The following is a 27,909-nucleotide window of genomic DNA, read 5'->3' as shown; positions in this document are numbered from 1 at the left end:
TCACCCGGAATGAAAACCAACGGCGGCCGCCCCCGCATCCGGGCACTCTGCGGGTCCTGGTGGCGCAGCGGTGGCGCAGGTGAGGAGACAGCGGCCGAGCCTCCAGCCCTGGGCCCGGGTCTCCGGGTCGCCGCCCGGAGCCCCTCGTCCCCGGCGCGACCCCGACGCCTCCCCGCCCGCGGCGGGCGCTGGGCGTCCTGCGTGGAGGCCAGGCCGGGACCGGGGCGGCGGCTGGGGGTCGGGACGCTCCCGCGGTCCGCGCTGCGCTGGGCTGGGCGAGGGTGGCGGGGTATTTCCGAAGGTCCGAGGCTGCGTGGGCGGGAGACGGACGTGTGTGCACAGAGACGCCGACCTCCTGGCCGGCCAGCGCGGATCGGGCGCTGGTGTCCACAGATGCCATTGCGGTTCATTTGCAATCAGAGCCAGATTTTCTCTGCTGTTTAGTGGGAGAACACGGGCGCTCTTCTCCAGCCTTGACGGTCTGATCCAGTATTTCCCACTTCCTTCCCTTACTCTTATTTTTAAATACAGGAACTTTTAATTTTACGTATAAATATATTTGAGAAGCTCTGGGTAAAGGTTGCGTAGATCAGTCTATTGCAAAAGCGAAAGTGAAAACTTGAGGTTGATAACGTTTCACTTTCAGTTCGGAGCAGCGAGTGGATTTCTGCTTCGGGGGCTGTAATGTGGAGCAGGGTGTGGCACCCACGGTGCTTTCAGTTCTGCAGTTCAGATGGAAAACGGGTGTTTTAAACCTTTTTGCCTTTGGGTTGGACTTGAAGTCTGTATCCTCGCTCTTCTGTTGTCTGTAACTGAAGTTCTGTCGGTTTCACAACAGGTTTCCTCTTCCTCTACACATGGAGTGGGCGGTGCAGGCCCAGGCTCCGTGCTGTTTATTTGCTGGTGGGTGGCGTGCAGGGCGCCCACTGGGCGTCTGAGACCCTTTGGTCAGGTAATGGCAGAGAGCTGTGCATTCAACCTTCCAAATATTTTATTCAGAATTTCTGAAATTTTGTGAGCCGGGAACTGGTTTTTGTGTAGTGGTCATGTTATTTGTTGGTAAAGCGAATACACGTCGCCCTTCTCTGTGCTTTTACTGTGTGAGAAGCAGCTGGTGCTGCAAGGCCTAGAAGACAGTGATGGCGAACCTTTTGAGCTCAGCGTGTCAGCACTTTGAAAAACCCTAACTTAACTCTGGTGCCGTGTCACATATAGAAATTTTTTGATATTTGCAACCATAGTAAAACAAAGATTTATATTTTTGATATTTATTTTATATATTTAAATGCCATTTAACAAAGAAAAATCAACCAAAAAAATGAGTTCGCGTGTCACCTCTGACACGTGTGTCATAGGTTCGCCATCACTGAACTAGGATTTTCTCTAGGTCACCTGGACAAACGCACCCCACCCTCTTCGGGTGTGTTTGTTCCTTCCTCCCCTTTCTCCTCCCTGTCCTGATGACCCTCTTTCTCTCCTCCAAACTGATATAAAATAGAATAGATTTGGAGTTTCTTTTAAAATTCTTGTTTATGGGATACACTTAAGTTATCACACTTGATTTTAAAAATCGGGTGAATTGGGGCCCTGGCTGGTGTGGCTCAGTTAACTGGAGTGTCATCTGGTACCCCAAAAAAGGTGGCGGGTCGATTGCAGTCAGAGCATACACGTGGCTTTCAGGTTTCATCCCCAGTCAGGGTGAATGGACAAGGCAGCCGATGTTTCTCTCTCTCCTGCTCTCCCGCACTCCCTCCCTCTAAAATTAGTAAAACAAATCCTCGGGTGAGGATTAAATTTTAAAAACCAGAGCCACATTGGCCAGGGCTGATTTTTTTGAGCATCATCCTATGCATTGAGAAGTTGCTGGTTCCATTCCTGGTCAAGGCACATGTCTGGTTGCAGGCTGGATTCCCAGTAGGGGGGAGTGTAGGAAGCAGCTAGTTGATGTCTCACTCTCACATGGATGTTTCTCTCTCCTCTCTCTCTCTCTAAAAATCAATAAACTGTTCTTTAAAAAAAAAATTAGGTGAATTGGGTTCTGGGGAATATGGAATACAGGTCCTGAATGGAAAAGTTACTTATCTAGGTTACATTAACTCCTATTTTTCTTTTTTTTATCCTTACCCAAGGATATTTTTTCTATTGGTTTTTAGAGAAGGTGGAAGAAAGAGAGAGAGAGAGAGAGAGAGAGAGAGAGAGAAACAATTGGTTGCCTCCCACACATACCCCAACCAGGCCAGGGATCGAACCTGCTACTGAGGTATGTGCCATTGAACAGGAATCGAACCCGAGACCCTTTGGTCTGAGGGTTGACACTCTAACCACTGAGCTACTGACCAAGGCTAACTCCTATTTTTTTGCTCTCTAGAACTTATCTTCATCCTCAGTACCTAATAACTTTCTTTTTTTGTTTGTTAATCCTCACCTGAGGATATTTTTTCATTGATTTTTAGAGAGAGTGGGAGGGAGGGGGAGAGAACATCAGTGTCAGAGAGACACATCCATTGGTTGCCTCCCACATGCATGGCAACCGGGGCTGGGCATTGAGCCTGCAACCGAGATATGTGCCCTTGACCAGAATTGAACCCGGGACCCTTCAGTCTGTGGGCTGATGCTCTAGCCACTGAGCCAAACAGGCTAGGGCCCTAATAACTTTCTTTAAAAAATTTTTTTGTTGATTGATTTTAGAGAGACAGAGGAAAGGAGAGAGAAACATTGATTTGTTGTTTCATTTATTTAAGCATTCATTGGTTGCTTTTGACCAGAGAATCTACAACCTTGGCGTACGGGGACAACGCTCTAACCAACTGAGCTACCCAGGCAGGGCAGGACCTAATAACTTTCTACTTTTTTTTACTGCTTGTTTGATTTGGCTGCACTTTCCCTTCCAGCTGTTCCCTGACCCTGGCAGCCTCAACAAACCCTTTGACTGTTCTGCTACTGAGGTTCGAGTAGCCAGCTCCATTGCTTGAAGTTGCTGCTTTGGGAGAGGGCAGTTACGTACATAGGACAGAGAAGCAGCAAGAGACTTGAGACAGAATGCAGAGTCCGATGTTGTAGGCAGAAGTCCCAGTGCTAGTGATGGTGCTGACTAATTTTGTGACCTTAGCCGGGTCATTTTACAAACCGGGGGCCTGGGTTTCTCAGCTGTAAAATGTTGTTTCAAGCAGTTGGTGTTAAATATGTAGGTCTGCTGTTGTGCTGTTGTCACAAAGTGTCATGCAGTACTTGTCCAGTATTTAAGTGCTGAATTTTAAAAATCATAGGTCGATACTATGTTATCCCCAAGAAACCACAGATACAAAGAATATGTATTATTGATAGTTCACATAAAGTTTTTCTTTATGCTTATCTGCCAGAGTAGTTGGTATTTGTTTCATGTTAAACTAACCAAAATACAAGAGACTTTATAAGCTCCGTGTTGAGTTTCTTAGAAAAGTTCACTACTTTAAGGATTCATCTTTCTCTTATTTTATCTTTTTACGTAGCTTAGAGAATAATAGATTAACAAATAAAAAGGTGTAATAAACCTTGCTACATATTGGCAACTTTGAAATACATATTTAATGTATAATTGACTGTATAAGAAATATATATCCCACTATATATAAATATGTATATTTTAGAGAAGTCTGGAGCTAGTTAAAATCTAACCTACAAGTAATTTAGATTAAACTGGAGTGGGAAGAGTGTAGGAGCTCTGCTTATGCTACAAAACACATCAGCATGTAGGTAGTTATAAAGCACCTTGAGATGTGTGGGGATATCATTGCTGCACTGTATTTTTTTTCTTTCAAGGATGGCGCAAAAGAAGTATCTCCAAGCAAAATTGACCCAGTTTTTAAGGGAAGACAGAATTCAACTTTGGAAACCTCCATATACAGATGAAAACAAAGAAGTTGGTTTGGCATTGAAGGTATTTATCTTTTAAGACATAGATAATTAGCAGTGTTACAAGTCTCCTTGGTGTCGACATAAGAATCTCCAAACCTGTAGAAATTTGTATAAGTTTATTAGAGTTTTTATTTGAACCAAACAGAGTACAAACCTGGAAGCAAGATCTTAACAGGCTGAGAAAAATGCTTCCCAGAATGACAGTTTGCAGTTTCTTATATACATTTGGAATTAAGAACGGAATTTAAGGGAGATTACATGAAATCAAGGGAGAAAGCAAGGTGGGGGATGAGATTATTTCATTTTTAAATATATTTTGATTGATTTCAGAGAGGAAGGGAAAGGGAGAGAGAAACATCAATGAAGAGGGAGAATCATTGATTGGCTGCCTCCTGCTTGCCCCCTACTGGGGATCGAGCCTGCAACTTGGGCTTGTGCCCTCTTGGATCTTAGGTCAATACTATGTTATGCCCAGATTTCAGGATCCCCAAGAAACCACACCAGGGAGCCAGCCGAATCCGATGCAAAAGCATAAGAGTCTTTATTCGAGCTAGCTCGGGCTCCCCGTCTACCACACTCGCCGGCGCAGCGACAAGAAGCAGAGAGCGAGCCAGCCCTGTGGGGAAAGGGGTTTTATAGTAAGGGGAGGAGAGAAGACTGTGGGCCCTGCCGATTGGCCAGGCGCAAGTCGGTGTCTTGTTACACAGGATGTGGTCGTATCTATGGCGTGCACTTCCCTTGATTATCATTGGTTAGTTTAAAGAAATCCTAGGTGTGGCTAGCAGAGGCTTGGGCTTCCGGGAAGAAGCTTCTTGCTGAGCACATGGCTGCTGCCCAAAAATGGAGGATTCGGGGCAAGATGGAGGGCGTAGCCCTCGCCCTTTCAGCTCAACCTCTGAGCCACACCAGCTGGGCCATATACTCTCTTTAATACCTTCACAGCATTATCTAAAGTTACTAATCTGGAGACTACCTTTGACCTGCTAGTGTGGCAGTACCAGTGCCAGTGAGTGAGTGTTATGTGTGCAGGGTAAGTGTCTTGGGTGGGGCTCAGCCCCCCTTGTTAACATGGTCTGCTAGGAAACAATTGCTCCCTCTCCTGATTTTTCTTACACTGTGGCTCTGTTCATTTTCCCAAACTACCATATTTTCCCAGTAGTTATGCCTCAGTTTTTCATGGCATCAGAAATGGCCTTATTCGACATATGTAAAATTTCTAGAAATTGAAATTTTTCTGCTTTTTTGAGCAGAGAAAAACATTAATTTTTTAATAGAAATCTATTGGAATATCCTAGCACACACTTTTCTGCTTTTTTCAGAATGAGTATCTTGAGATAAATGATGTAACATTTATCAGGGATGAAGGATTGTCATGAGGGCATCAGATTGTCCTGTGTTGTGACACAGTGATGCACTTGGAAGGTGACAACTGTATCAGGGTCTTAAGAGTTTTCCTATCTCCTGTCCTTGACAGGCCTCACTTTTTACTTTTTGTAACCACCTTCTGACTTTTCTGAATGTGCTTATTATTATCTCTTGGCTCAGAAGTCAGGTGTGGCATGATAAGAAAGCTATTTGGTTCCTAAAACAGAACTCCTAAAACCCTGGGCAATAGGAGTATCTTTTGTTCTAATTAGGCAGCTCTTGGTAACAGCTTCAGGATGGGGCTGGTCACCAAAAGTCCAAACAGATTAGAGGCTTGGGACTCAGCTCCACCCTCCAGCCTCTGGGAAGGGGGGAGAGGAGAGGGCTGGAGAGCCAGCTAATCACCCGTGCCCAATGGTTTAATCAGTCATGCCCACATAATGGAACCTCCATAAAATCCCTTCAGTGGTGGGTTTGGGGGAGCTTCCAGATTGGCAAACACATCCATGTGGTGAACCCCAGACCCTTTCAGACTCCACCTGTTTCCCTCTTTAGCTGGATGTTCATTTGTGTCCTTTAAAATAAACCATAATAGGAAGTGGAGCACTTTCTTGAGTTCTGTTGAATAAGTCTAGCAAATTGTTATTTTACAAGCAGTATCAGTGATTCAGAATTTTCTGTTAAGAAAGTTATTTATGTTTACCCTGACTTGTTCTCACAAGTTAGAAAACTTAGAGTGTTTTCTCTGTTTTGCCTTTTCCCCCTCCAGTGGAGTTGATTAGTTCACTCTTTATTTTTAAAAAATGTTATTTGTTGATTGATTTTAGAGAGAGAGGAAGGGAGAGAGAGAAACATTGATTTATTGTCCCACTTATTTAATGGATTTATTGATTGTTGCTTGTATGTGCCCTGACCGAGAATTAAACCCAAAACCTTGGCATATCTAGGACGACAGCTCTAACCAACTGAGCTACCTAGCCAGGGCATGTCTTAAAATAAGTTTTATATATTACAGTCGCATAAGTTATAGTCCACTTGTCTTTTTTCCCTAGAATAATATCAGTTATTTTCATTTTTTTCTCTTGAGTCTGTTTTCCTATCCTTTATTTGTTTCTATTCCTTGCAAGATATCAGGCCTGGCCAGTTTTCTCAGTGGTTAGAGTGTCGGCCAGAGGATTGACGGGTCAAGGATTCGATTCCTGGTCAAGGGTGTATATCTCAGTTGCAGGTTGTTCCCCCCTCCCTCCCACTTTCTCTAAAAATCAATGGAAAAATATCCTCACTCTGTGGGTGAGGGGGAAAAAAAAAAGATAGCAGGCCAGCCTGGATTTCACTATAATATGACTACCACTCATCAGAGATTTTTTGCCTTCGAGTCATCCATGTGCTATTCTGTATTTTGACCTCCATCTTATTTTGGGTTGGTACTACACTGAACTGTTTTCTGGTTTTTCTTAGGACCTTGCTAAGAAGTACTCTGACAAGCTAGAATGTTGTGAAAATGAAGTAGAGAAGATAATAGAAGAAATACGTTGCAAAGCAATTGAGCGTGGCACAGGAAATGAAAATTATAAGACAACAGGAATTGCTACAATTGAGGTATTTTTACCTCCACGACTAAGAAAAGTGAGTAATTTTCTCAAGTTTATGTAGGTAGTAATGCCTAGTTAACTTAGTGAGCTGATCAAATAAATTACGATATATGTTTTAAAAAGCTATAATCCAGCCCTGGCCTGTGGCTCAGTTGGTTGGGTGTTGTCCTGTGCACCAAAAGGTTGCCAGTTCCATTCCCGGTCAGGGCACATGCCTGGGTTGTGGGCTTGATTCCCAGTAGAGGGTGTGCAGGGGGGAACTGATTGATATTTCTCTCTCTCAATATATATATCTATCTTCCTTCCTCTCTCCCTAAAAATAATAATAATAAAGAAAGCTATAATCCGAAGTTATTTTATTTGTCTGATTTTTAAATAGGATAGGAAGAACCTCTTAGAAACTCGATTGCACATCACCGGCAGAGAATTGAGATCTAAGTAAGTATCCGTGTGCCTGGTGACCCCAAACCTTTTAAGTTGGGGCATTTGATTCTGGTGGCCAGCCTGGAAGAGAGATAGGGCAGGTGTTAGTCTCCTCACTTTATGGAAGGGAAATTGAGGCTTTGAGGCTGTAGGACTTACAGGCTCACACTGGTAGTGAAGGACAAATGAGAACTCGACTCGCACCACTCTTCTTCATTTCCTGGTAAAACTCGAGATCAGGTGGGAACTCCAGGTCCACCACCTAACAAGCACTTGATGCATGTGTGACAAATGAATGACTAATATAAATAGGAGACAGCTGGGGGTCACCAGGTCCGTAGCTTTGAATTTTATTTCTTAGTACCCTAATAACTTGCTGAGCCATTCAGCAAAGAGTTTCAGACTATTGGCCCATCTGTAGAAAGAAAAAAATACCTGCCTGTCACCTACGAGTGAAATTCTAACTTTTGAGACCTGGTCAGTTGTTTCACTCACTGGTGAGCGTCTCCAGGGCTAGCCAGCCCATATTTCTGAAGCTGATTTTTCTCATTTTCCTCTTTGGTCTGCATCAGGGCTGTTAGGGATGGATTCAGGATTGTGTGGAACAGCTCCTTATTATGGGCTCCTCCAGGGGGCTGCAGAAGGTACAAAGAATGGATCTTCTCCTGATGGGCAGCTAGGGCCCTGCTGTTTAAATGGCTATCCTGCACCAGTGTCTCCACTTCATGAGGAAACAAGTAAATAGCTAGTTTTAAAAAGGACATTGTCTCTTGCATATCATGAAGTGATGTTTATGAGTCAGTAAATTGAAATACTGGGTGTTTCTAAGTAAAATGTATAAAATAGCTAATCATGGTTAAACTATTTAAGGGAAAATAACAAATTTGATTACAGTTTTCACTGGTTTATTTTACAGAATAGCTGAAACCTTTGGATTTCAAGAAAATTATATCAAAATTGTCATAAATAAGAAGCAACTTCAACTAGGTATGTTATGGCAAAATATGCAGAATTTAAAAATAAAGTTAATATAGAAATAATGGCTTTTATCTTTTTTTCTCTTTCCCTATTCACAAATGTCTAGTGTTATTGCAGATATAATCCAAAACCAATTATTTTAGAGTTTACTAAAATAAAAAGGTAAAGCAGCAAACAGCTTTTCTAATATTCATTGTCTGCTCTGTGCTAGTGGGGAAGAAAGACATTCACTATTGTAATGCTTGCTTGATGGTTATGAACTCATTTAGCCTTTATTTTTTTTTTGTCTTGGAAGATCTTTATTTCATCATCTATTTTGAATGATAGCATTGCTGGATATAGTAATACTGGTTTCAGATTATTGCTTTTCATTACCTTGAATATTTTATACCATTCCCTTCTGGCCTGTAAAGTTTCTGATGAAAAATCAGCTGACAGCCTTATGGTAGCTCCTTCATAGGAAACAAATTGCTTTTCTTTTGTTGCCTTTAAGATTCTTTTTTTGTCTTTAATTTTTTGCATTTTAATTATGATGTGTCTGGGCATGGGCCTTTTTGAGTTCTGCTTGCTTGGGATTCTCTGTGCCTCCTGGACTTGTGCGACTTTTTCCTTCACCAGATTAGAGAAGTTTTCTTCCATTATTTCTTCAAACGTGTTTTCTAGCCTTTGCTCACTTTCTTCCCATTCTGGTACTCCTATGATGCGAACATTGTTAAATTTCCTGTTGTCTCACAGCTCTCTTAAGCTGTCCTTCTGTTTTTTTATTGTTTTTTCTTTTTGGTTCTCTGAGTGATTTTCTACCCTGTCTTCTAATTCACTGATCCAGTCCTCAGCTTCCCCTAATCTGCTGTGTATTCCTTCCATTGTATTCTTTATTAGTGCAATGTCATTCTTCATAGTTACTGAAAGGTTCAGAGTGGGTTGGGGTTGCACACCTATGACATGAAGTCATAATGTATCAAAAGAGATTTTTATTTCAGCCACCTGGGTACAGTTGGGCTGAGACCAAGAAAGGCATCAGTGAAGAGAACAGGGAGAGAGAGGTTTTTATTCATTTTTGCTGGCTGTAAGTGGCTCTGTTGACATAAGGGTCCAGTCCGTCCTTGGTTCCTCCCAGCATCAGATGACTAGTAGTTATCTGGGCCATGCAGTGCTCAAGGTTGCAGGCTTTCTGCAAGATATCTGCTAAGTACAATAAGTTTTTTTCTGCCCTGTTTTATTCTCTTTAACCCTTTGAGTTATTATGTCTTTTCATGCTGTTGAGCATCTATGCATGCAGTCATTATTCTGAACTCTATGTCTGATAAATTTCTTATTTCCATTTCACTTATCTCTTCTTCTGAAGAATTCTCTTGTTCTTTCATTTTTGGGCTTGGTTTTTGTCTCGCCATTTTGGCTGCCTGTTTGGGTTTGTATCTATATATTAGGTAGATCTATGTCTCCCAGTCTCTAGTGCATGACAGTGTCAGACGCTGAATTCCCTGTTTGGAGCTATCAGCAAACCACAGCTTGTGGCTCCCTCCGCTGGGGCTGGGTACCTTTGGAAAGGACCAAGATGTATACAAGGGCTTTTCCTAGCCCTGGGCCCTGACTTAGATCAGGCAAAAACTCAAAGTCTCCAGAGACCTGCCTCTGCCTGTAATCTGATTGTATTCAGTCTTGATTACAAGGCTATGGACCACAGGGGGGGGGGGCAATTTCTTCTGCCTTCAGGCTGATTGTTATTCTTAGTCTTTTAATGCAGCAGTTGACAGCTGGTGGTCCACGGATCACTGGTGGTCCGTGAGGTCCGAAAGGTTGGCCACTGCTGTTTTAATGGTCACCAGAGAAAGATGTTCTCTGCAGCATGAGGGAATGACTCAGCATAGTAAGCCAGGGTGTTTGCCTTTCGAGTTCTAACCCCAGAGCCACCCAAACCTTATTTCTGTTCACACAGTTCCAGTCCACTCTGCCTTCCCTCTGCTGGAGCCCTAGGTGAGTGGCTGCACATGAAATTTTGTGTGCTGGCCCTTTAAGAGGGTGCCTGAATTTCCAGCCATCTCTCCTTGGCAGACAGCAACCCTGTTGCTTTTCACAGCCAGATGTTATGTGGGCACCTTTCTCAGTTCTGGTGCTCTGGGCTGAGGAGCCCAGCTTGGGGTTTAGACCCCAGAGTTCTCAGTAGGAACCTCCCACAGCTGACATATTCCTCCTGTTGACTATGGAAGGCCGGCCAGCCCTTTCGTACCTCCACCCTTCCTACCAGTCTCTATGAGGTCTCCACTTTCCATACTTGGTTATCAGGGTTCTCTCCAGCTAGTCTTTAGTTGGTTATTCATGATGGTTTTCCTGTATTTTAGTTGTAATTCCAGTTTGGTCATGGAAGCATGTCAGTGTAGCTTCCAATTACTCTGCTGCCATTTTTAATCTCCCTACTGTGGTTTTATGATAAGTTTAAAACCTAGTTAAAACAAGTCCCCTCTTGGTTCCTTACCAATGTGACTTGGCCATCAGTAGATCTTTATGTCAAGTTTCTTTAAAATATATATATACTGGAGGCCCAGTGCACGGATTCATGCACCAGTGGGGTCCCTTGGCCTGGCCTGCGGGGATCAGTGGACCTCCATGCCGCTGCAGCCCGGCCTTACCCACCAGCTAGTCGGGCTCCAGCCCGCTGTCTGCATCAATCCGCACTAGCGGCAGGTAGCCAGGGAGGAGCCCGAGCCTGGGCTGGGTGACGTGCCGCTCCCACTCATCCCGGCCCTGCTGCGCCTGCCACCACTGTCACTTGGGCGCACGAGGAGTGTCCGTGGGAGAGGCTTGTGCTGCCGTAGCTGTGCTCGCCAGCCATGAGCCCGGTGTCTGGCACCTGTCTGTCAGCTGAGCAGTGCGCCTGCTGTGGGACCGCACTGACCACCAAGGGGCAGCTCCTGTGTTGAGTGTCTACCCCCTGATGGTCAGTGCATGTCATAGCTACTGTTCGGCCGTCTGGTCTCTTAGGCTTTTATATATATGGACTAGAGGCCCGGTGCACGAATTTGTGCATGGTTGGGGTCGGCTGGCCTGCCCCGATGACCATGCACGAATTTGTGCATGGTCGGGGTGTAGGGAGCTGATTGGGGGCTGGGGCCAATCAGGGCCCAGATCATGCTGGTTGGCTGTCACAGTGAATGTCATAGCCACTGGTCCTTCCCATTGTTCCACCGTTCCAGTCACTGGGCTTTTATATATATAGATAGTCCTAGCTGGTTTGGCTCAGTGGATAGAGTGTCAGCCTGCGGACTAAAGGGTCCCAGGTTTGCGGTCAAGGGCGCATGCCTGGGTTGCAGGCTCGACCACCAGTGGGGGGCATGCAGGAGGCAGCCGATCAATGATTCTCTCTTATCGATATTTCTATCTCTCCCTCTCCCTTCCCCTCTCAAATCAATAAGAATATATTTAGCCCTAGCCGGTTTGGCTCGATGGATAGAGTGTCAGCCTGCGGACTGAAGGGTCCCAGGTTCAATTCCGGTCAAGGGCATATACCTTGGTTGTGGGCACATCCCCAGTAGGAGGTGTGCAGGGGGCAGCTGATAGATGTTTCTCACTCATCAATGTTTCTAACTATCTTTCTCCCTTCCTCTTTGTAAAAAATCAATAAAATATATTTTAAAAAATAAAATTTATATTTAAACATGTGTATATGCATATATATATATATATATCCAAATAGCATTTTCCAGAACTGTGTTCAGATTTTTATATTTGTAGTTCATAATTTTTATTTTAAAATCTGTTTGCATTTATGTTTACCCTTTTTCATTTTTGTGGTGGTTTATTTGTATCTTTGACTTAATTTTTGTTAGGTTTATATATTTGATTATATTTTTTATTGATTTCAGAGAGGAAGGGAGAAGGGAGAAAGATAGAAACATCAATGATGACAGAGAATCATTGATCAGCCACCTCCTACACGCCCCACACTGGGAATCGAGCCTGCAACCCAGGCATGTGCCCTGATCGAGAATCAAACTGTGATCTCCTGGATCATAGGTTGATGTTCAACCACTGAGCCATGCTGGCTGGGCTTTAATTTTTTTCATAGAGCCAGCTTATATATTAGAAAACTGGGTCCTGGAAGATACGTAGCTTACTCAGGGCCTCCGAGTTAGAAGTGATAGAACCCAGGGTCTCTGCTCTTAACCTCGACAGTAAATGACTTCTCCCAGTGCACTGCTGCACAGGGGCTGCTCGTTCACTGCTCCGAGTTGGGTGGGTCACTTCTCTAACCAGGGGTAGGGAAATTAGCTTATTACATTTTCTCGTTCTGTTGTCTAGTGTAGTGCTCTCCCAGTGATAGTCTCAAATATGTATTGCTTCAGTCTGATCTAATGATGAAAATAAAGAAGATTGGAAAGAATGAATTTGCTGTTTTCACCGGCTGATTTTACCCACTGGTTAATGGTCATAGAGTTACACAACCAAAGTTAAACGTGTCCTCGCCTTGTGACCTGGCAGTTTGCAAGTGCTGAGGCAGGTTTAAGAATCCCGTTGAGCATGGAGAGAGTGGCCTGTTACCGAGTACGTGGAAGGGCTTTTTACAGCGTGCATTTCTCATTTCACAGGGAAAGCACTTGAAGAACAGGGAGTGACACACAACGTGAAAGCCATGGTGCTGGAATTAAAGCAGTCTGAAGAGGATGCAAGGAAGAACTTCCAGGTCGAAGAAGAAGAGCAAAATGAAGCTGAACTCAAAGAAAAGAGAATTCAGAGGACAAAGAGAGGACTAGAGATACTGGCAGAGAGAGGTACACTGGGCTTTGGGCTTTTCACCTCACTGAGTACTTCAAGGTAGCAGCCAATCCTACCAATGTGGGGGCATTACAGTTCTCATGGCTTTTCTTTTTAATATTTTTATTTTATTTATTTATTTATTCATTTTAAATGTATTTTTATTGATTCCAGAGCGGGAGAGAGAGAGAGAAACATCAATTCAGTGCACGGGATGATGCCCAATCAACTAAGCCACACCGGCCAGTGCTCTCATTGGTTTTCTTCCCAATAGTTTTAACATTTTAAGTATGTATAACCGTCATTGCTTTTTAACATTGAATTCATAAAGTTCCCTTTGGCCTTCTTGCAGGTGAGATGGTGGATTCAGAAACCACACCATACTTAGAGATAGCTAACCAGACGGGCAGATCAATTAAAATTCCTCCATCAGAGAGAAAAGTAAGTACTGTTAGAAATTTATAGCCCTAGCTAATTTGGCTCTGGATAGAGCTTTGGTTAGGCCTGCGGACTGAAGGGTCCCTGGTTTGATTCTGTTCAAGGGCACATGCCCGGGTTGTGGGCTCGATCCCCAATAGGGGACATACAAGAGGCATCAGATCAATGATTCTCTCTCATCATTGATGTTTTTATTGCTCTCTCCCTCTCCCTTCCTTTCTGAAATAAATACAAATATATTTTTTAAAAAGTTAGGGCTTGTTCTTTTCTTTTTTTTTTTTTTTTAAGGGGAGTGGAAGAGACAGGGGAGAGAAAGAGAGAAACATTGATATGACAGAGACATTGATTGGTTGCCTCCCACACACATCTAACCAGGGGGTGGGGATCAGCCCTGCAACCCAGGTATAGGTCCTTTTTTTTGTTGTTATTACATATTTGTATTGATTTCATAGAATTAGGGAGAAGGAAAGAGAGATAGAAACATCAGTAATGAGAGAGAATCATTGATTGGCTACCTCATGCATGCCCCCTACTGAGGATTCTGCCCCAAACCCGGGCATGTGTCCTGACTGGGAATCAAACCCTGATCTCCTGGTTCATAGGTTGACGCTCAACCATTGAGCCATACCAGCTAGGCCAGGAATCAAACCCGCAACCCTCCAGTGCCGGGCCGACAGTCTAACAACTGAGCCATGCTGGCCAGGGCACTTACAGCTTGTTCTTGGATTTGCTGTCGGAACAGAGCTGGTTTTCTAGTCATTTTATCTTGGAATGTTACAAAGGATCAGAAGCAGTTTTCTGTCTCCAGCTTATAAACAGAGGATATAACCATACAATGCACAAAGCGTATTCACTCTGTGATTTCCAAGGCAGAGGTACAAAACAGCATGACCTCACTGTCCTGTAGCAGTGACTTGCAACATTCCCAAGTGGTGCTATGCCCTGCCTTCAGTATTGGGGGTTCGGTGGGGTTGATTTTGCGAGAGGGCCAAGTCCCCTAAGGGATGGATTAGAGTGGGAGACTGGGGAAACTGTGTAGTTTGGGGAAAGAATGACAGGTGATTCTACTGTGTCTCCCTTGTCTTTCCACTCCCCCTGTCCCTGTTCTAGAATTTGGAATAGGTAGGAGGGTGGTTTTACCTTTGAACACATCCAAGGGGTTCTCTATGTAGCAGCACTGTACAACCTGGACCCTGAGCTCGGTCTCTAGCTGGAGTCCAGTAACTTCCTACAGCAAAATAACTAGTGACTGTGGGTCTAGGTAATTTTAACTTTTTTACCTTTAAAGGACAGTCTTGAGGAGGTTTCACTATATGAATTACTATGTTAAAATTATTGAGGATTAAAGTTAAGTTTTAATAAGAGAACTTTGTAGCTGCCAGTGGATTGGTGTTTGCTTTATTGTTTTTTAAATTAAAAAAAAAAATGTTATTGATTTCAGCAACGAAGGGAGAGGTCTAGAGAGATAGAAACATCAATGATGAGAGAGAATCATTGATTGACTGCCTCCTGCACGCCCCACAAAGGGGATCCAGCTTGCAATCCGGGCGTGTGTCCTGACTTGGAATCAAACCGTGACCTCCTGGTTCATAGGTTGATGCTCAGCCACTGTGCCACACCGGCTGGGCTGTTGTTTTTTAAATGTTGGAATTATTTGTCCAGTGCTCTCTTATATTAAACTAGTGGCCCGGTGCATGGATGACGTGCACATTGAAAGAAAATTAACTAGAATTCCTGGGGTGACACCGTGACTCGAAGGGCCTCTGCAGAGTGAGCGGGGTCCCTCCAGCAGGTGGGGTTCCTCGGCCTGGCCTGCGGGGATCTGGCTGAAACCGGCTCTCCAACATCCCCCGAGGGGTCCCAGAGTGGGAGTTGCTGTCATACAGGGTGTAGAATGCAAACACAAGTGTGCAGTAAACCAGATTCTGGGTGACAGTGCCCCAGGAACAACATAACCCATGGCCAAAGGTGGAATCGCATGGCCCTGCAAGGAATCGGGCTCCCTCCCCTCTGATTTGGGGTGTATCACCCGAGAACTGCTGCTGTCAAGTCACCGCAGCTTGGCAGCTCCTACGTTGAGCGTCTCTCCCTGGTGGTCAGTGTGCATCATAGGTACTGGATGGTCAGACGGTTGGACGGTCACTTAGCCTTTTATGTATATACTAGAGCAGCCGTGGGCAAACTACGGCCCGCGGGCCGGATCCGGCCCGTTTGAAATGAATAAAACTAAAAAAAAAAAGACCGTACGTACCCTTTTATGTAATGATGTTTACTTTGAATTTATATTAGTTCACACAAACACTCCATCCATGCCCTTCGGTCCAGTTTAAGAACCCATTGTGGCCCTCGAGTCAAAAAGTTTGCCCACCCCTGTACTAAAGGCTCGATGCATGAAATTCATGCAAGAGTAGGCCTTCCTTCCCCCGGCACTGGCTTCCCTCGCAGCCCCGGCTTTGTCTGGAAGGTCATCCGGAAGGATGTCCTGTCTAATTAGCATATTATGCTTTTATTATTATAGATAGATGATGACATCCAGGTCATTTTGGAAAACTTTTGCAAGGTTGAATTACATAAGTGAAATAAAGCTTTAATTATATTTTCTTATTTTTTAAAAATATTTTTATTGATTTTAGAGAGGCGGGGGGAGGGGGGTGGGTTGCGGGGAGAGATACAAACATCAGAGAGAATCATTGATCGGCTGCCTCCTGCATGCCCCTACTGGGGATCGAGCCCACAACCCAGTCATATGCCCTTGATCGGAATCTAACCTGGGACCCTTCAGTCTGCAGGCTGATGCTCTATCCACTGAGCCAAACCAGCTAGGGCTAATTATATATTTTTTAATTTGGGCTTTTAAATTAGATGTGATCTTTTTTTTAAAACTTCGATTTTTTTAGACTTAATATGCTTTTAATATAACGTTTTATTATAGTTTAAAGTGATGTTTTAAAAAATCCTATTTTTTTCCTAGGCCCTTACGTTAGCTATGGGATATCATGAGAAGGGCAGAGCTTTCCTGAAAAGAAAAGAATACGGAATAGCCCTGCCTTGTCTTCTGGACGCCGACAAGTATTTCTGGTAGGTGCCTTTGTACTAGGTGAACACCAGGTATAAGGAAGAGGCCCAAAATTATCCGCAGCACCCTCTCAACTCTACACCGCAGACTTCAGGTTTTCACCGCAGGCAACGGTTAATGTGAAAGAGTAGTTACGGTGTAGGCCGATTTGTAAAGTATTTCTTTTTAAAATATTTCTAATTGATCTCTCTTCCCTGTAAAGAGTGTTATAAACATATGTACTTACGTTTTTATAACAAGCATGTAGGTCATCGTGTTTGTTTCTGCGAGGTGTTGTCAGCCTGAATGGCCCAGTCTCCAGTCCCCATCAGCTTTTCATCCGTTGGCTTTGGTGTTGATGACCATTCCCCAAATCCAGTGTTTCTTTGAGGAGCAAAAGTGATACCTTTCTACTCCTTCTGCATTTGTTGCTAGAATTCTTCTGAAAAGAAAGTTTTCCTCATCAGCCATTTGGTTATGCTGAGGTACTATTGTACCGAAAGACAGAATAAAATGCTTGGTTCTTTTCCCTTATTTTCTTGTCCTCCAGAATAAATGAGTATATCGCTTCTCGGCCTTTTGCCCAAGATCAAGTGCAGAATAAATGAGTGGCCTCCCTAGCATCCTCCAAACATGACGTTACCAATGAGGTTTTCTTTCTTTTTAAGTATCAATATGGATTTTAACACATTTGATGTGTTTCATACCTCAGTGCTTAAATTGGCCATCTGGGGCCGGCGGGCAGGTCTTGCATCCTTTTGACCTAATCCTGGTAGTCTCGTATCTCTGGTGCCCACGGTGTTCCAGAGTCATCGTGGGCATTTCTGACTCCGCACCATGAGCCAGCAGCTTCCCAGGGACTCCTGTCCTCATAATGCAGCGGTTCTCAACCTTTCTAATGCCGCGACCCTTTAATACATTTCCTCATGTTGTGGTGACCCCCAATTTCATTGTTACAAATTGAACATAATTAAAGCATAGTGATTAATCACAAAAACAATATGTAATTATATATGTGTTTCCCGATGGTCTTAGGTGACCCCTGTGAAAGGGTCATTCGACCCCCAAAGGGGTCGCAACCCACAGGTTGAGAACCGCTGTGAAATGGTACTGAGAGACTACGATCCAGGCAGATGAGACATTTGAAAAGTAGATATGTTTGAAATGATCAAAATGACTTTAGTGTCATTTTCTTTACGATTTTGATGAATTCCCAAGATATACTGTACATTCAGGAAGATAAATACAAATGTGTATAGTTTGCCAACTCTATTGGCAGTACCTTTGGGTTTTAAGTGAGTAAATCCCAAATTAAGCAAAAAAAGAGATTTATTGTCTCAAATATTTGGGAGGAAGGGCAACACTAGAAGTTGCTAGGACAAGGGCTTGGTGCCTCTAGGCTTTTCTTACGCCTCTGTGTCTGCTGCTTGCTGAGCGTCCCTGTCACTCTCCACTGCTGCAGGCAGTGCCGGCTGGAAGTTAGGTCCTTAAAATGCAGGCACATTTTTCATTTCCTCCCATCATTTTTCCTAATTCATTAGGGAAAATTTCAAACGTATATAAAAATAGGGACTGGTGTAATGAATTCCGTGTACTCATAATCAAGTTTCAGCAAGTAAGACATGGCTGGTCTTTGTTGGTCTGTATGTGCCCCTCTCTCCTCTGACCCTGGGCAAGTCCTCACAGTGATTCTCAGGTCTCGGGGAGCTCCTGAGCAACAATGACAATCCCTTCAGTTCACAGTAAAGCAACATGTTCAGTAAGTAGTAGATAATAATCCAACAATACCTGTCAGTGTCTTTAAGTAGAGAATGACTTTTCTGAGGATCTGTTTATTAGGCCAACCTTTTATCATAATTTTTGTGAGTTTCTCCTCTTCATTAAGGAGATCAAATCTAATGCAAGTTGGTCATGTAACTAGAAGAAGTTTCAGTTCATTTCCTTTCGAACACTTGATGTTTCCCGTCTCTTCTCCAAAAGGGCTAGTAAACTTTGTCATACACCTCGGGGAGTGTATATAGTATGACCAAGAATCATTTCTTTCTTTACTTAAAATAAGAAATGGGAGTTGTGCTTTTGGCCAAGAGGGAATAACCAGGACTAGATTTACCCTCCCACCTGAAATAACTGAAAAATTGGGCAAAATGTATGAAAACATAGGTTATTTGCAATTCAGGACAGTAGTCCCTGAGGTGGAGAAACAAAGGTGGGAGCCGTGGTGGTTACAGCTGCTGGGCAGGGAGCAGCCCTGTGTGGTCTCCCCCAGTGGAAGGTGAGCTGGGAATCGAGGAAGACCAAGGTGGCAAAGGAGAGAGCTTTGTGGAGTCCCATGCCAGGCCTTCACCACCCTGTTGTCTGTGTCCATAGATAATACATACTATATGCATGTAAGATCTTTGGCTAATCTCTTCCCACACCTCTCTACTCCCCTCTGAGATTCGTCATTCTGTTCCATGTTTCCATGCCTCTGATTCTATCTTATTCACCGGTTTATTTTCTTCATTGGATTTCTTGTTCATTTATTTTGATTTACAGATTCAGTTGTTGATAGATATGTATTTAGTGTTATTTTAATGTTCTTCTACCACTTTCTCCTCCTCCTCCTCTTAAAGATTACCCTTCAACATTTCATGTAACTGGTTTGGTGCTGATGAACTCCTTCAGCTTTTTCTTGTCTGTAAAACTCTTTATCTGACCTTCAATTCTAAATGAGAGCTTTGCTGGGTAGAGTAATCTTGGTTGTAGGTCCTTGCTACTCATCACTTTGAATATTTCTTGCCACTCTCTTCTGCAAAGTTCTGTTGAGAAATCAGCTGACAGTCGTATGGGTGCTCCCTTTTAGGTAACTAACTGCTATTCTCTTGCTACTTTTAAGATTATCTTTGTCTTGCCCAGTCAGCATAGCTCAGTGGTTGAGCATAGGCCTAAGAACCAGGAGGTCAGGGTTCGATTCCCAGTTGGATCACATGCCTGGATTGCAGATTTGATCCCCAGTGTGGGGTGTGCAGGAGGCAGCCAATCAGTGATTCTCTCTCATTATTGATGTTTCTATCTCTCTATACCTCTCCCTTCCTTTCTGAAATCAATAAAAATATATTTAAAAAACAAAAGATTCTCTTTGTCTTTAACCCTTGACATTTTAATTATGTTGTGTCTTGGTGTGGTCCTCTTTGGGTTCCTCTTGTTTGGGACTCTCTGCACTTCCTGGGCTTGTAAGTCTATTTCTTTCACCAGGTAGGGGAAGTTTTCTGCCATCATTTCTTCAAATGGGTTTTCAATATCTCTTACTCTCTTTCTTCTCCTTCTGGCACCCCCATAATGAGAATGTTGATATGCTTGAAGTTGTCCCAGAGGCTCCTTACACTATCTTCATATTTTTTTACTCTTTTTCTTTTTGCTTTTCTGATTGGGTGTTTTTGTTTCCTCATATTCCAAATCGTTGATTTGATTCTCGGAATCTTCTACTCTACTGTTGAATACTGTAAATTATTCTTTATTTCAGTTAGTGTATGCTTAATTTCTGACTGGTCCTTTTTTATGTCTTTGACATTCTCACTTAGATCCTTGAAAGTCTCACTAAGTCTCTTGAAGCTCTCATTAAGATCCTTGAGTAATCTTATAACCATGGTTTTGAATTCTATATCCAGTAGTTTGCTTGCTTTCATTTCTTTCATTTGTGACATGTTTCATTGTCTCCGCATTTTGGCTGCTTCCCTGTGTTTGTTTCTGTGTATTAGGTAGAGCTGCTGTGTCTCCTGGAATTGGTAGAGTGACCTTGTGTAGTAGGGGTCCTGTAGGGCCCAGTGGCTCTGTTATAAATTATCTAGATTGGTTCTCAGCATCAGTATTAATAAAGAAGAGAGAGAAAGAGAGAGAGAGAGAGAGAGAGAGAGGAAGAGGAGAGAGGAGAGAGAAAAGAGAAATTTCTCATATCCAGGTGATTATAATTTGCACTCAGGGTTGGAAACCACTGCATTAAATCATGGTGTCCCCATGTTTGCTTAGGGATCTGACACAGGGATCCCAGCTTCCACTTTCTGCTATAGGTCTGTTTCCCAGCATAGCAGAGTGGTATGTGGGTGTGGGTGTGAGATTATAAATATAGCTCCCTTCATAGACATCCAGGTCTCTGTTTTAGAGCAGCCAGTCTTTGGAAATATACCAGAATTGGAGAAGAATCCTAGGAATTCCCAAAAGGGTGTTTAAGGCCCTGTTTCGGTGATGAAATGCCTTTCTCTCCCCAGTGAGTGTTGCAGAGAGCTGCTGGACACGGTGGACAACTACGCAGTGCTCCAGCTGGACATAGTGTGGTGTTACTTCCGCTTGGAGCAACTGGAATGCCTTGATGATGCAGAAAAAAAATTAAACTTGGCCCAGAAATGCTTTAAAAATTGCTATGGAGAAAATCATCAGAGACTGGTCCACATAAAAGTACGTTACTGTAATTTGTTAGAGTTGTTATTGAGCCTGTTTCTAGAATTTGAGTTCATTCCTACCACAGTATTTAGACTGCTGCCCAAAGGCGATTCATTGGCTGTTACTTTGGTCTGTGCAGCATTTAACCCAGAGGAACACGGTTACTATTCATGGAACCCCTCTGATCACCTGACTGAGGAGGCAGGTGACTGTTCAGTAGAGTCTATTAGGAGATTAAAATGCAGAAAATAGATATTTTGAAGAGTAACAGTTCCCATGAATGAGTCACAGCTCAAGTGCCGTGATTTGAATAAGGATTTCTCTCAGGTGATTTCCACAAGTCATCAGAATTCTGCCTGGGGAAGACAGGTAGCATAAGCTATTCCTGGTTTGGGTTTTGCATTCTTCTCACTGACTAGCGGGCCACTGCCCTGGAGATTGGAGACAGGTTTTCTGATATAATTTCTTCCATGTGGGCCAGAGGATGTCATTGTCCTCTGGGATCTTCACCGTGACCATCAGCAAGAGTGAAAATACAGACATCTTAGGAATTCCGTTTTACTCCTATGGAGATGAATGGAATTACAAATGCAACTGTCATTGACCTGTAATTAGAAATAAGACAGTTCTATCCTTTTTCCCTCCCAATAATTTTAGGGAAATTGTGGAAAAGAGAAGGTGTTGTTTTTAAGGCTTTACCTGCTTCAAGGCATCCGAAATTACCACAGCGGAAATGGTGAAGAGGCTTGTGAGTATCTCAACAAGGTAAGAAATGAGCATCAGAGCAGTAACCACTCCACCTATGTTTTGTTTTGTTTTTTAAGTCTTCACACGAGGACATGCTTCTATTGACTTTAAGAGAGAGGGAGAGAGAGGGAGAGAAACATCTATCTGTTGCCTCCTGTATGCACTCCAACACTTTGGGAATCGAATCTGCAACCCAGGCATCAAACCAGGAATCAAACCCACAACTTTTTGGTGTACAGAACAATGCTCCAACAACTGAGCCACCTGGCCAGGGCCACCTAACTTTTTTTTTTTTTTTTTTTATTCCCAGAAGTTAGGTTTTGTTTTTTTAAAATATATTTTTATTGATTTTAGAGAGGGAGAGAGAGGGATAGAGAGAGAGAAACATCAATGATGAGAGAGAATCATTGATCAGCTGCCTCCTGCATGCCCCCTACTGGGGATCGAACCCACAACCCAGGCATGTGCCCTTGGCCAGAATCAAACCTGGGATCCTTCAGTCTGCAGGCCGACGCTCTACCAACTGAGCCAAACCGGTTAGAGCGAAGTTAGGTATTTTATAAACTCAACTGGAGGCCTGGTGCATGAATTTGTGCATGGGTGGGGTCCAGCTGGCCCACCCTAATCGGGGCCGATCTGGCTGGACCAGGGACTGCAGGCAGTTGGCCTGCTGGCCTCACCCCCTGGTCGAACTCCTCGTCGAACTCCTGGTCGAGGGGACAATTTGCATATTAGCCTTTTATTATATAGGATAGTTTGTGACTTGTGATGACCATATATCTATTTCCCATCCCCTCTCTCTCACATATACCATAAATATATTTTTATTTGTTAGGGGTCAGACCAGGTGCCACACAATAAGGAAACCTTAAAAAGGTGGTGACTTTAATTGGCTTAGAAGTTTTTTTTGTGTCATCCAGCCTCCTAGAGGCAAGTAGGCCAGGGCAGCGGAGGCCCTGCTATGGCATTGAAAGTTGGTCCTGTCAGTGCCTCTTCCAGCCAGCAGAGGGGGCCAGTGAGTCTTTAGAGAGAGGACCAGAAGTTATGCCCCTCAGTATTGCTGCATGCAGTCATCTGGACCAGGGGTCCTCAAACTACGGCTCGCGGGCCACATGCAAATACAAATATTGTATTTATTCCCGTTTTGTTTTTTTACTTCACAATAAGATATGTGCAGTGTGCATAGGAATTTGTTCATAGTTTTTTTTAAAACTATAGTCCGGCCCTCCAACGGTCTGAGGGACAGTGAACTGGCCCCCTGTTTAAAAAGTTTGAGGACCCCTGATCTGGACTAACCAGATGGCTACCCCCAGCTTAAGGGAGGGTGAGAAATACCGGTGCACAGCTCAGATTCAGGGGATTTATTGCAAAAAGGAGAGGATGAAGGGTATCAGCCCCTTCTACACTGTTCAGCCTATTTTCTCATGTTATGTTGTGGATAAGTCATGTGAGCAGAGTGTAGTCTGTCTGCATTTTCGTGGAGAGTTTTTAGAGCCTGACACTCCCTAATTCCCTTCGGGAATAGTTTCATTTCCTGCAGGCTTAGTTCTGTGTTTGTATTAATGTTGCATTGGTTATATGACTCTTCTATTTTCCTGTCTATAGGCTCGTCAGCTCTTTAAAGAGCTATATATTGATCCATCAAAAGTTCACAATTTGTTGCAGTTGGGTTTTACTGCCCAGGAAGCCCGGCTTGGCCTCAGGGCCTGTGACGGGAACGTGGACCACGCAGCCATCCACATTACCAACCGCAGAGAGGTACCTTAACGTGGTCTCAGGACCCTGGTTTGCCGCCTGTGCCTGTTAGTAGGTGTGAAACCTGAAGCATAGCCAGCTCATTTCTGAAGTGCCTTAGCTCTCGGATATGAAAGAACAGGAAAAGATAATTCCATAGTAGGTATTAACAAGGAACTCCGCCACTTCAGGCTGGGAAGTCAGGAGGAGCTGGTCTTTTAACTGCGTTCAGTGTCAGTGCAGTTTCTTATCGCCTGCTCTGGTGGCAGGTAGCTCCTAAGTACAGTGATCCAAGCAGTCTTCTCTCGCTTTCCCATTCGTATCATAGTACAGTGCTGGAAACCCTTGCAAAGAGGGTCACATTTTCCCATAGGGCCATGGTTGTGGTTTGAGATGGTATTCTTGCCTAGAAATATGAGTCAAATCATAGGAACAATCAATATTATGTTATGGAAGCAAAGGCACAAAATTATCATTTAAAACAAGTAGAAATAAGTACAGTAAAAGAACTAGGATTTTGCAGTTGGAAGGAACGTTGCATGACTAATATGCTAGTTTTACAGTAAAGAAGCTGAGGTCCAGAGAGTGAATGATGGGATAGTGAGAGATGGAACCACTTTCTTCTCTAACACACAGAGCTGGTGTAGATTACCTCAGGTCCAGGAGCTGTCAACCCAGCCACAGAAATCTCAGGTTAAGGCAGAGACTCCGAAGAGCCCGGTTCTGTGTGCTTGCATTGGTCGCAGGCTACTTCAGTCCTTATGGAAAGCAAACATCGCTGATACTGTATTTATTACTGTACCATTACTTGATTATCAGTAAGATTTCATTAGCATTGGAAGCCAGTGTTTTGAAATGAGATAATTTGAAAAGTAATTCTCATCGTTTCTTACACCTTATAAACCCAGAGTGAGGTGGGGGCATCAGCAGCTACGGCATCACCCAGGACCCCTCCCCCATTTGAATCCACATTTTACCAAGAGCCCAGTGATTCATCAGAGGCTGAGCAGCCCTCCCACCCATGCAGGAATGTTCTGCCAGCCCCCTTCCTGGAAGGGGTCCGTCCACCTCTCTGGGACCCAGCAGTGAGCTCGCTGGTTCTGTGTGGCAGTTCTGGTGCTGGCTTGTGGTAGCTGTGAGGTGCTCTCTTTCCCTCCGACTGAAGTCTCCTGCTCCCACTGGCCTGCACTGGGAGCCCCTCCAGGGTGTCTGCCCTGCAGCCCTCATGCTGTTGACTAGCCAAGACTGGCAGGGGGTCACCTGCCGTCGGCCCCACACTCCTAGTGTGACGCAGAGCATAGATTGAACAGGCTTTCTACAGCACCTCAGTCCCCACTTAGTGAATTTTGCTGTTTTCCTGAAGGAATTGGCCCAAATAAGAAGAGAGGAAAAAGAGAAGAGAAGACGCCGCCTGGAGAACATCAACTCTTTGAAAGGAATGGGCTACTCCACTCATGCAGCCAAGCAGGCCCTCCATCAGGCCAGCGGGAACCTGGATGCGGCCCTGAAGGTAACACCCGTCCCCGAGGGGCCCCTTGGCTGCCCTGAGCAGCCCCTGTTCTCGGCCCAGGCACCGCTTCCTCCACTTCTCCATTTGAGCTCCTCTCCAGTGGCCTTCCCACTGCATGGAGCCCCACTCCTGTGGGCCCCTCCTTCGTGGTTTGGATCTGAGGGTCAGTACTGTCTTGTTCTCGAACCCCATGATAGAGACAGCATGATGGGCCTCATCTCATCCCTACCTTTGGCAGGAAGCCTTTGAACACCTGCCTGCCCACCCAGCCCCATTTGGGGTCCCTATTCTCTGCTTCCACAGCACCTTTGCATAGTTCACCACAATGTCCCCAGGTGTGTGGGCACTATGGCTGCATCCGCCTGGGACGTAATAGCTGCTCAGTCTCTGTACAAGTGAGCAGGTGTTTGTGCTGAGTAAAGGCTATTTTTGTGTGTTTTAGATTCTTCTCAGTAATCCTCACATGTGGTGGTTCAATGATTCCGATCCTAACATCAACAACAATCAAGAAAGCCCTTCCCAGGAAAATATTGACCAAGTAAGTGAGAGTCATTTATACCCCGCTCCGCCTGCCCGGCCTCAGGTGGGATTGGTGGGGTGACGTGGTTGGCAGTGGGACAGGGCTGAGGCCTGGCTCCCCGGACTCCTAGTGTGACGCAGGCCCATCCCAGGGTCCAGCCAAGCACCGGGAGTTGTGGTGGGTGGAAGGGGAGCAGGAGGAGTAAGAAAGGTCTGTGGAGCTCCTCGGTCCACGTTTTTCCCCCTTTGCATGAGGACACTGAACTGTGGCCGCTTAACCAGTGGCCTTAGTGACGAGGTTTGGGTAGCACTTTCCTCAGCCCATGAGCTTGTCGCCTTTCTGATGACCAGGCACCGACAGGTGTGAGGCCGTCTTCCTCCTAGGCCGAGTCATGGTGCTGGTGAGCGGCGTGTGCAGAAGGCCCGTGCCGAGGACACGCATGCCAAGGGTTTTAAAAACCTATTCCCCTGACAGTAAGGCTGTCCTGGCTGCACAGGGGACAGGAGTGTTGGACCTGTGCCAGCTCCGGGCAGCCCAGCCTCAGCAGTGGCCGCTGCCCCCTGTGCTCTCCCCCAGCTGGTGTACATGGGCTTTGACACGGGAGCAGCCGAAGCTGCCCTGAGAGTGTTCAAGGGAAACGTGCAGCTGGCAGCTCAGACCCTCGCTCACAACGGAGGCAGCCTCCCTCCTGACCTGCAGCTCCCGGTGGACGAGTCTCCATCAACGCCAACCACGTCCCTCTCCGATTCTGCAGGTCGGTCTGGGCCTCTGCACACGGAGGAAGTGAGGGTGGGGATGTGACATCGGTAGACCTCCCTGGGGACTGAGCAGGGCGTGGACATCCAGTTGTGGCCGAGGCTGACATGGATCAGTGCAGTCTCTCCGTGGGTTTTTCTCCGCTTTCTGTTCTCCCGTGACTCACTTGTCACTGCGTGACTGTGTTGCAGGTACCTCTGGGGTCTCTACAGATGAAGATATGGAGACAGAGGCTGTCAATGAAATACTGGAAGATCTTCCAGAGCACGAAGAGGATTATCTTGACTCAACTCTGGAAGATGAAGAAATTATTATTGCAGAGTACTTATCCTATGTAGAAAATATAAAGTCAGCAACAAAGAAAAACTAACGAACAGAAAGAAGCACTGAGTTTCTGCTTATAAATTCCATCATTATGCAAAGTGTAATGCAGGTTTTCCCTTTTTTCTTCTTTTCATCTAATTTTGCTCCAGAGTGCTTCCTACTTGAGTATAGGAGGGGCAGGCGGGGCAGGGACATATGAAGTTAGTGGAGACTTGGGGCGGGGGCCAGGGTGTGGTCCCTCAGGGTCATTTGGGGCAAGAGCTCCCTGCTGGGTTTCTTTCCTCCTGGAAATGGAAGGACTGGAGATGAGGGCGGCCTGGGGAAAATCTCAGGTGAGATCATGGGGAGGGAGTGCTCTGTCTCCTCACCTTGCCTGGCTCTCCTGCCCTGAGCCCACTGCTCATCTTTTCGTTCTTCCCATGATGCAGCTCTGCCTGCCTGCTTCACTCTCTCCCTGTCCCTGAAGGTTCTTTAAATCTCCAACCATTCCAAGTGCTTTGGGGGCCTAGAGATGGGGCATCGGCTTTAGCAGCCAATCCAAATTATGCCAGACGCTTCAGCCTGCAACGTCAGTGTTTTATGCTCTTAGTTTAGTAAAATATGCTCTTAAAATTCAGAATTTATGTGTTCAAATTCTTTACAAAAATAAAATTTATTAAATAGGAAAGTCTTAAATTCTAACAAAAGCAACTTATTTTTAATTAGCATTTTCAGATTCTGTACTGCTACATTAAACTCACTGCTGGCTGAGTTACCTACAGAGAATAAGATATGTTTTCTGCAGGTTTTGTGGGATTTAGGGGGATATATACATATATATATATTACAGAAGACTCTTTCGAAAGGTACATGGCCTCTTATTGGCTCAAATAACCATTCTCACTGTGCCATGCGGTCCTCTGTAGATGGATATTAAATGAAAACTTCTAGCACCAGGATGGCTGGTGGCAGCGGGCACTGCCAGAATCAATGGCCAGATGTGTTCCCACGTCACTGGAAACTCCCTGGCTGAGGGCGACGGGCACGGCCGTGTCTTGTCGGGACTGGCTGAAGTGCTGTCCCTTTTTCACTAGTCATTTTCATAAAGCTTGGGCGGCAGTCCAGTTGGAATGGGTGGAAATATTTTCTTGTCATTCTAAAATGGATGATAGAGAGGGAAATAAAGGAAAATATATTCAAAACTTGTCAGCCTAACTTTGTAGTAAGTTACTCAAACTTCTAAACTGTTCAAGTGTTGAAAATGCCTGGGTGGCCTAGAGCATCATTTTGATTAGAAACTTTTGCTTCCACCAAGTTCATGTGGAAATCAAAACACCAATGCCTGTTACAAAAAATGCATGTAAAAGGCAGGGCAGGGGCTGATGGTGGGGAGGCAGACTGAGTGGGGGAAGAGGGATTGTGCTGACGG

General features: G+C 44.7%; 1 protein-coding gene across 4 annotated transcripts; it reads left to right on the top strand.

Annotated features, from left to right (window-relative positions):
• NUB1 (negative regulator of ubiquitin like proteins 1) lies at positions 1-27,168 on the top strand. Of its 4 annotated transcripts, none has more exons than XM_070423636.1 (15): positions 1-79; positions 3,799-3,916; positions 6,718-6,885; positions 7,231-7,289; positions 8,191-8,261; positions 12,836-13,018; positions 13,354-13,442; positions 16,411-16,517; positions 20,739-20,925; positions 21,568-21,675; positions 23,263-23,415; positions 24,755-24,901; positions 25,344-25,439; positions 25,998-26,175; positions 26,369-27,168. In XM_070423636.1, exons 2-15 carry the CDS (start codon positions 3,800-3,802, stop codon positions 26,545-26,547), a joined length of 1,842 nt encoding a protein of 613 aa, XP_070279737.1. In that variant the 5' UTR covers positions 1-79; position 3,799; the 3' UTR covers positions 26,548-27,168. The 4 variants fall into 4 exon arrangements, with proteins under 4 accessions (XP_070279737.1, XP_070279741.1, XP_070279740.1 ...); XM_070423639.1 differs by lacking the exon at positions 1-79 and adding an exon at positions 402-479; XM_070423638.1 differs by lacking the exon at positions 1-79 and adding an exon at positions 858-952.
• Positions 27,169-27,909: the final 741 nt, after the last annotated feature.

Source organism: Myotis yumanensis, unplaced genomic scaffold (assembly GCF_028538775.1).
Source record: "Myotis yumanensis isolate MYYU_CA2020_CCGP unplaced genomic scaffold, mMyoYum1.0.hap1 SCAF_9, whole genome shotgun sequence".
Classification (NCBI taxonomy): Eukaryota; Metazoa; Chordata; class Mammalia; order Chiroptera; family Vespertilionidae; genus Myotis; species Myotis yumanensis.
The sequence above is the reverse complement of the archived record's forward strand: the minus strand, read 5'-3'. Positions and strand labels throughout refer to the sequence as shown.

Excerpts from the sequence above, each read along its gene's own strand:
- NUB1 (XM_070423636.1), top strand. The coding sequence starts at position 3,800 with ATGGCGCAAAAGAAGTATCTCCAAGCAAAATTGACCCAGTTTTTAAGG. Across the intron at positions 8,262-12,835 it reads TAAGAAGCAACTTCAACTAG|GGAAAGCACTTGAAGAACAG; the intron begins GTATGTTATGGC and ends CTCATTTCACAG. Across the intron at positions 20,926-21,567 it reads AGAGACTGGTCCACATAAAA|GGAAATTGTGGAAAAGAGAA; the intron begins GTACGTTACTGT and ends CAATAATTTTAG.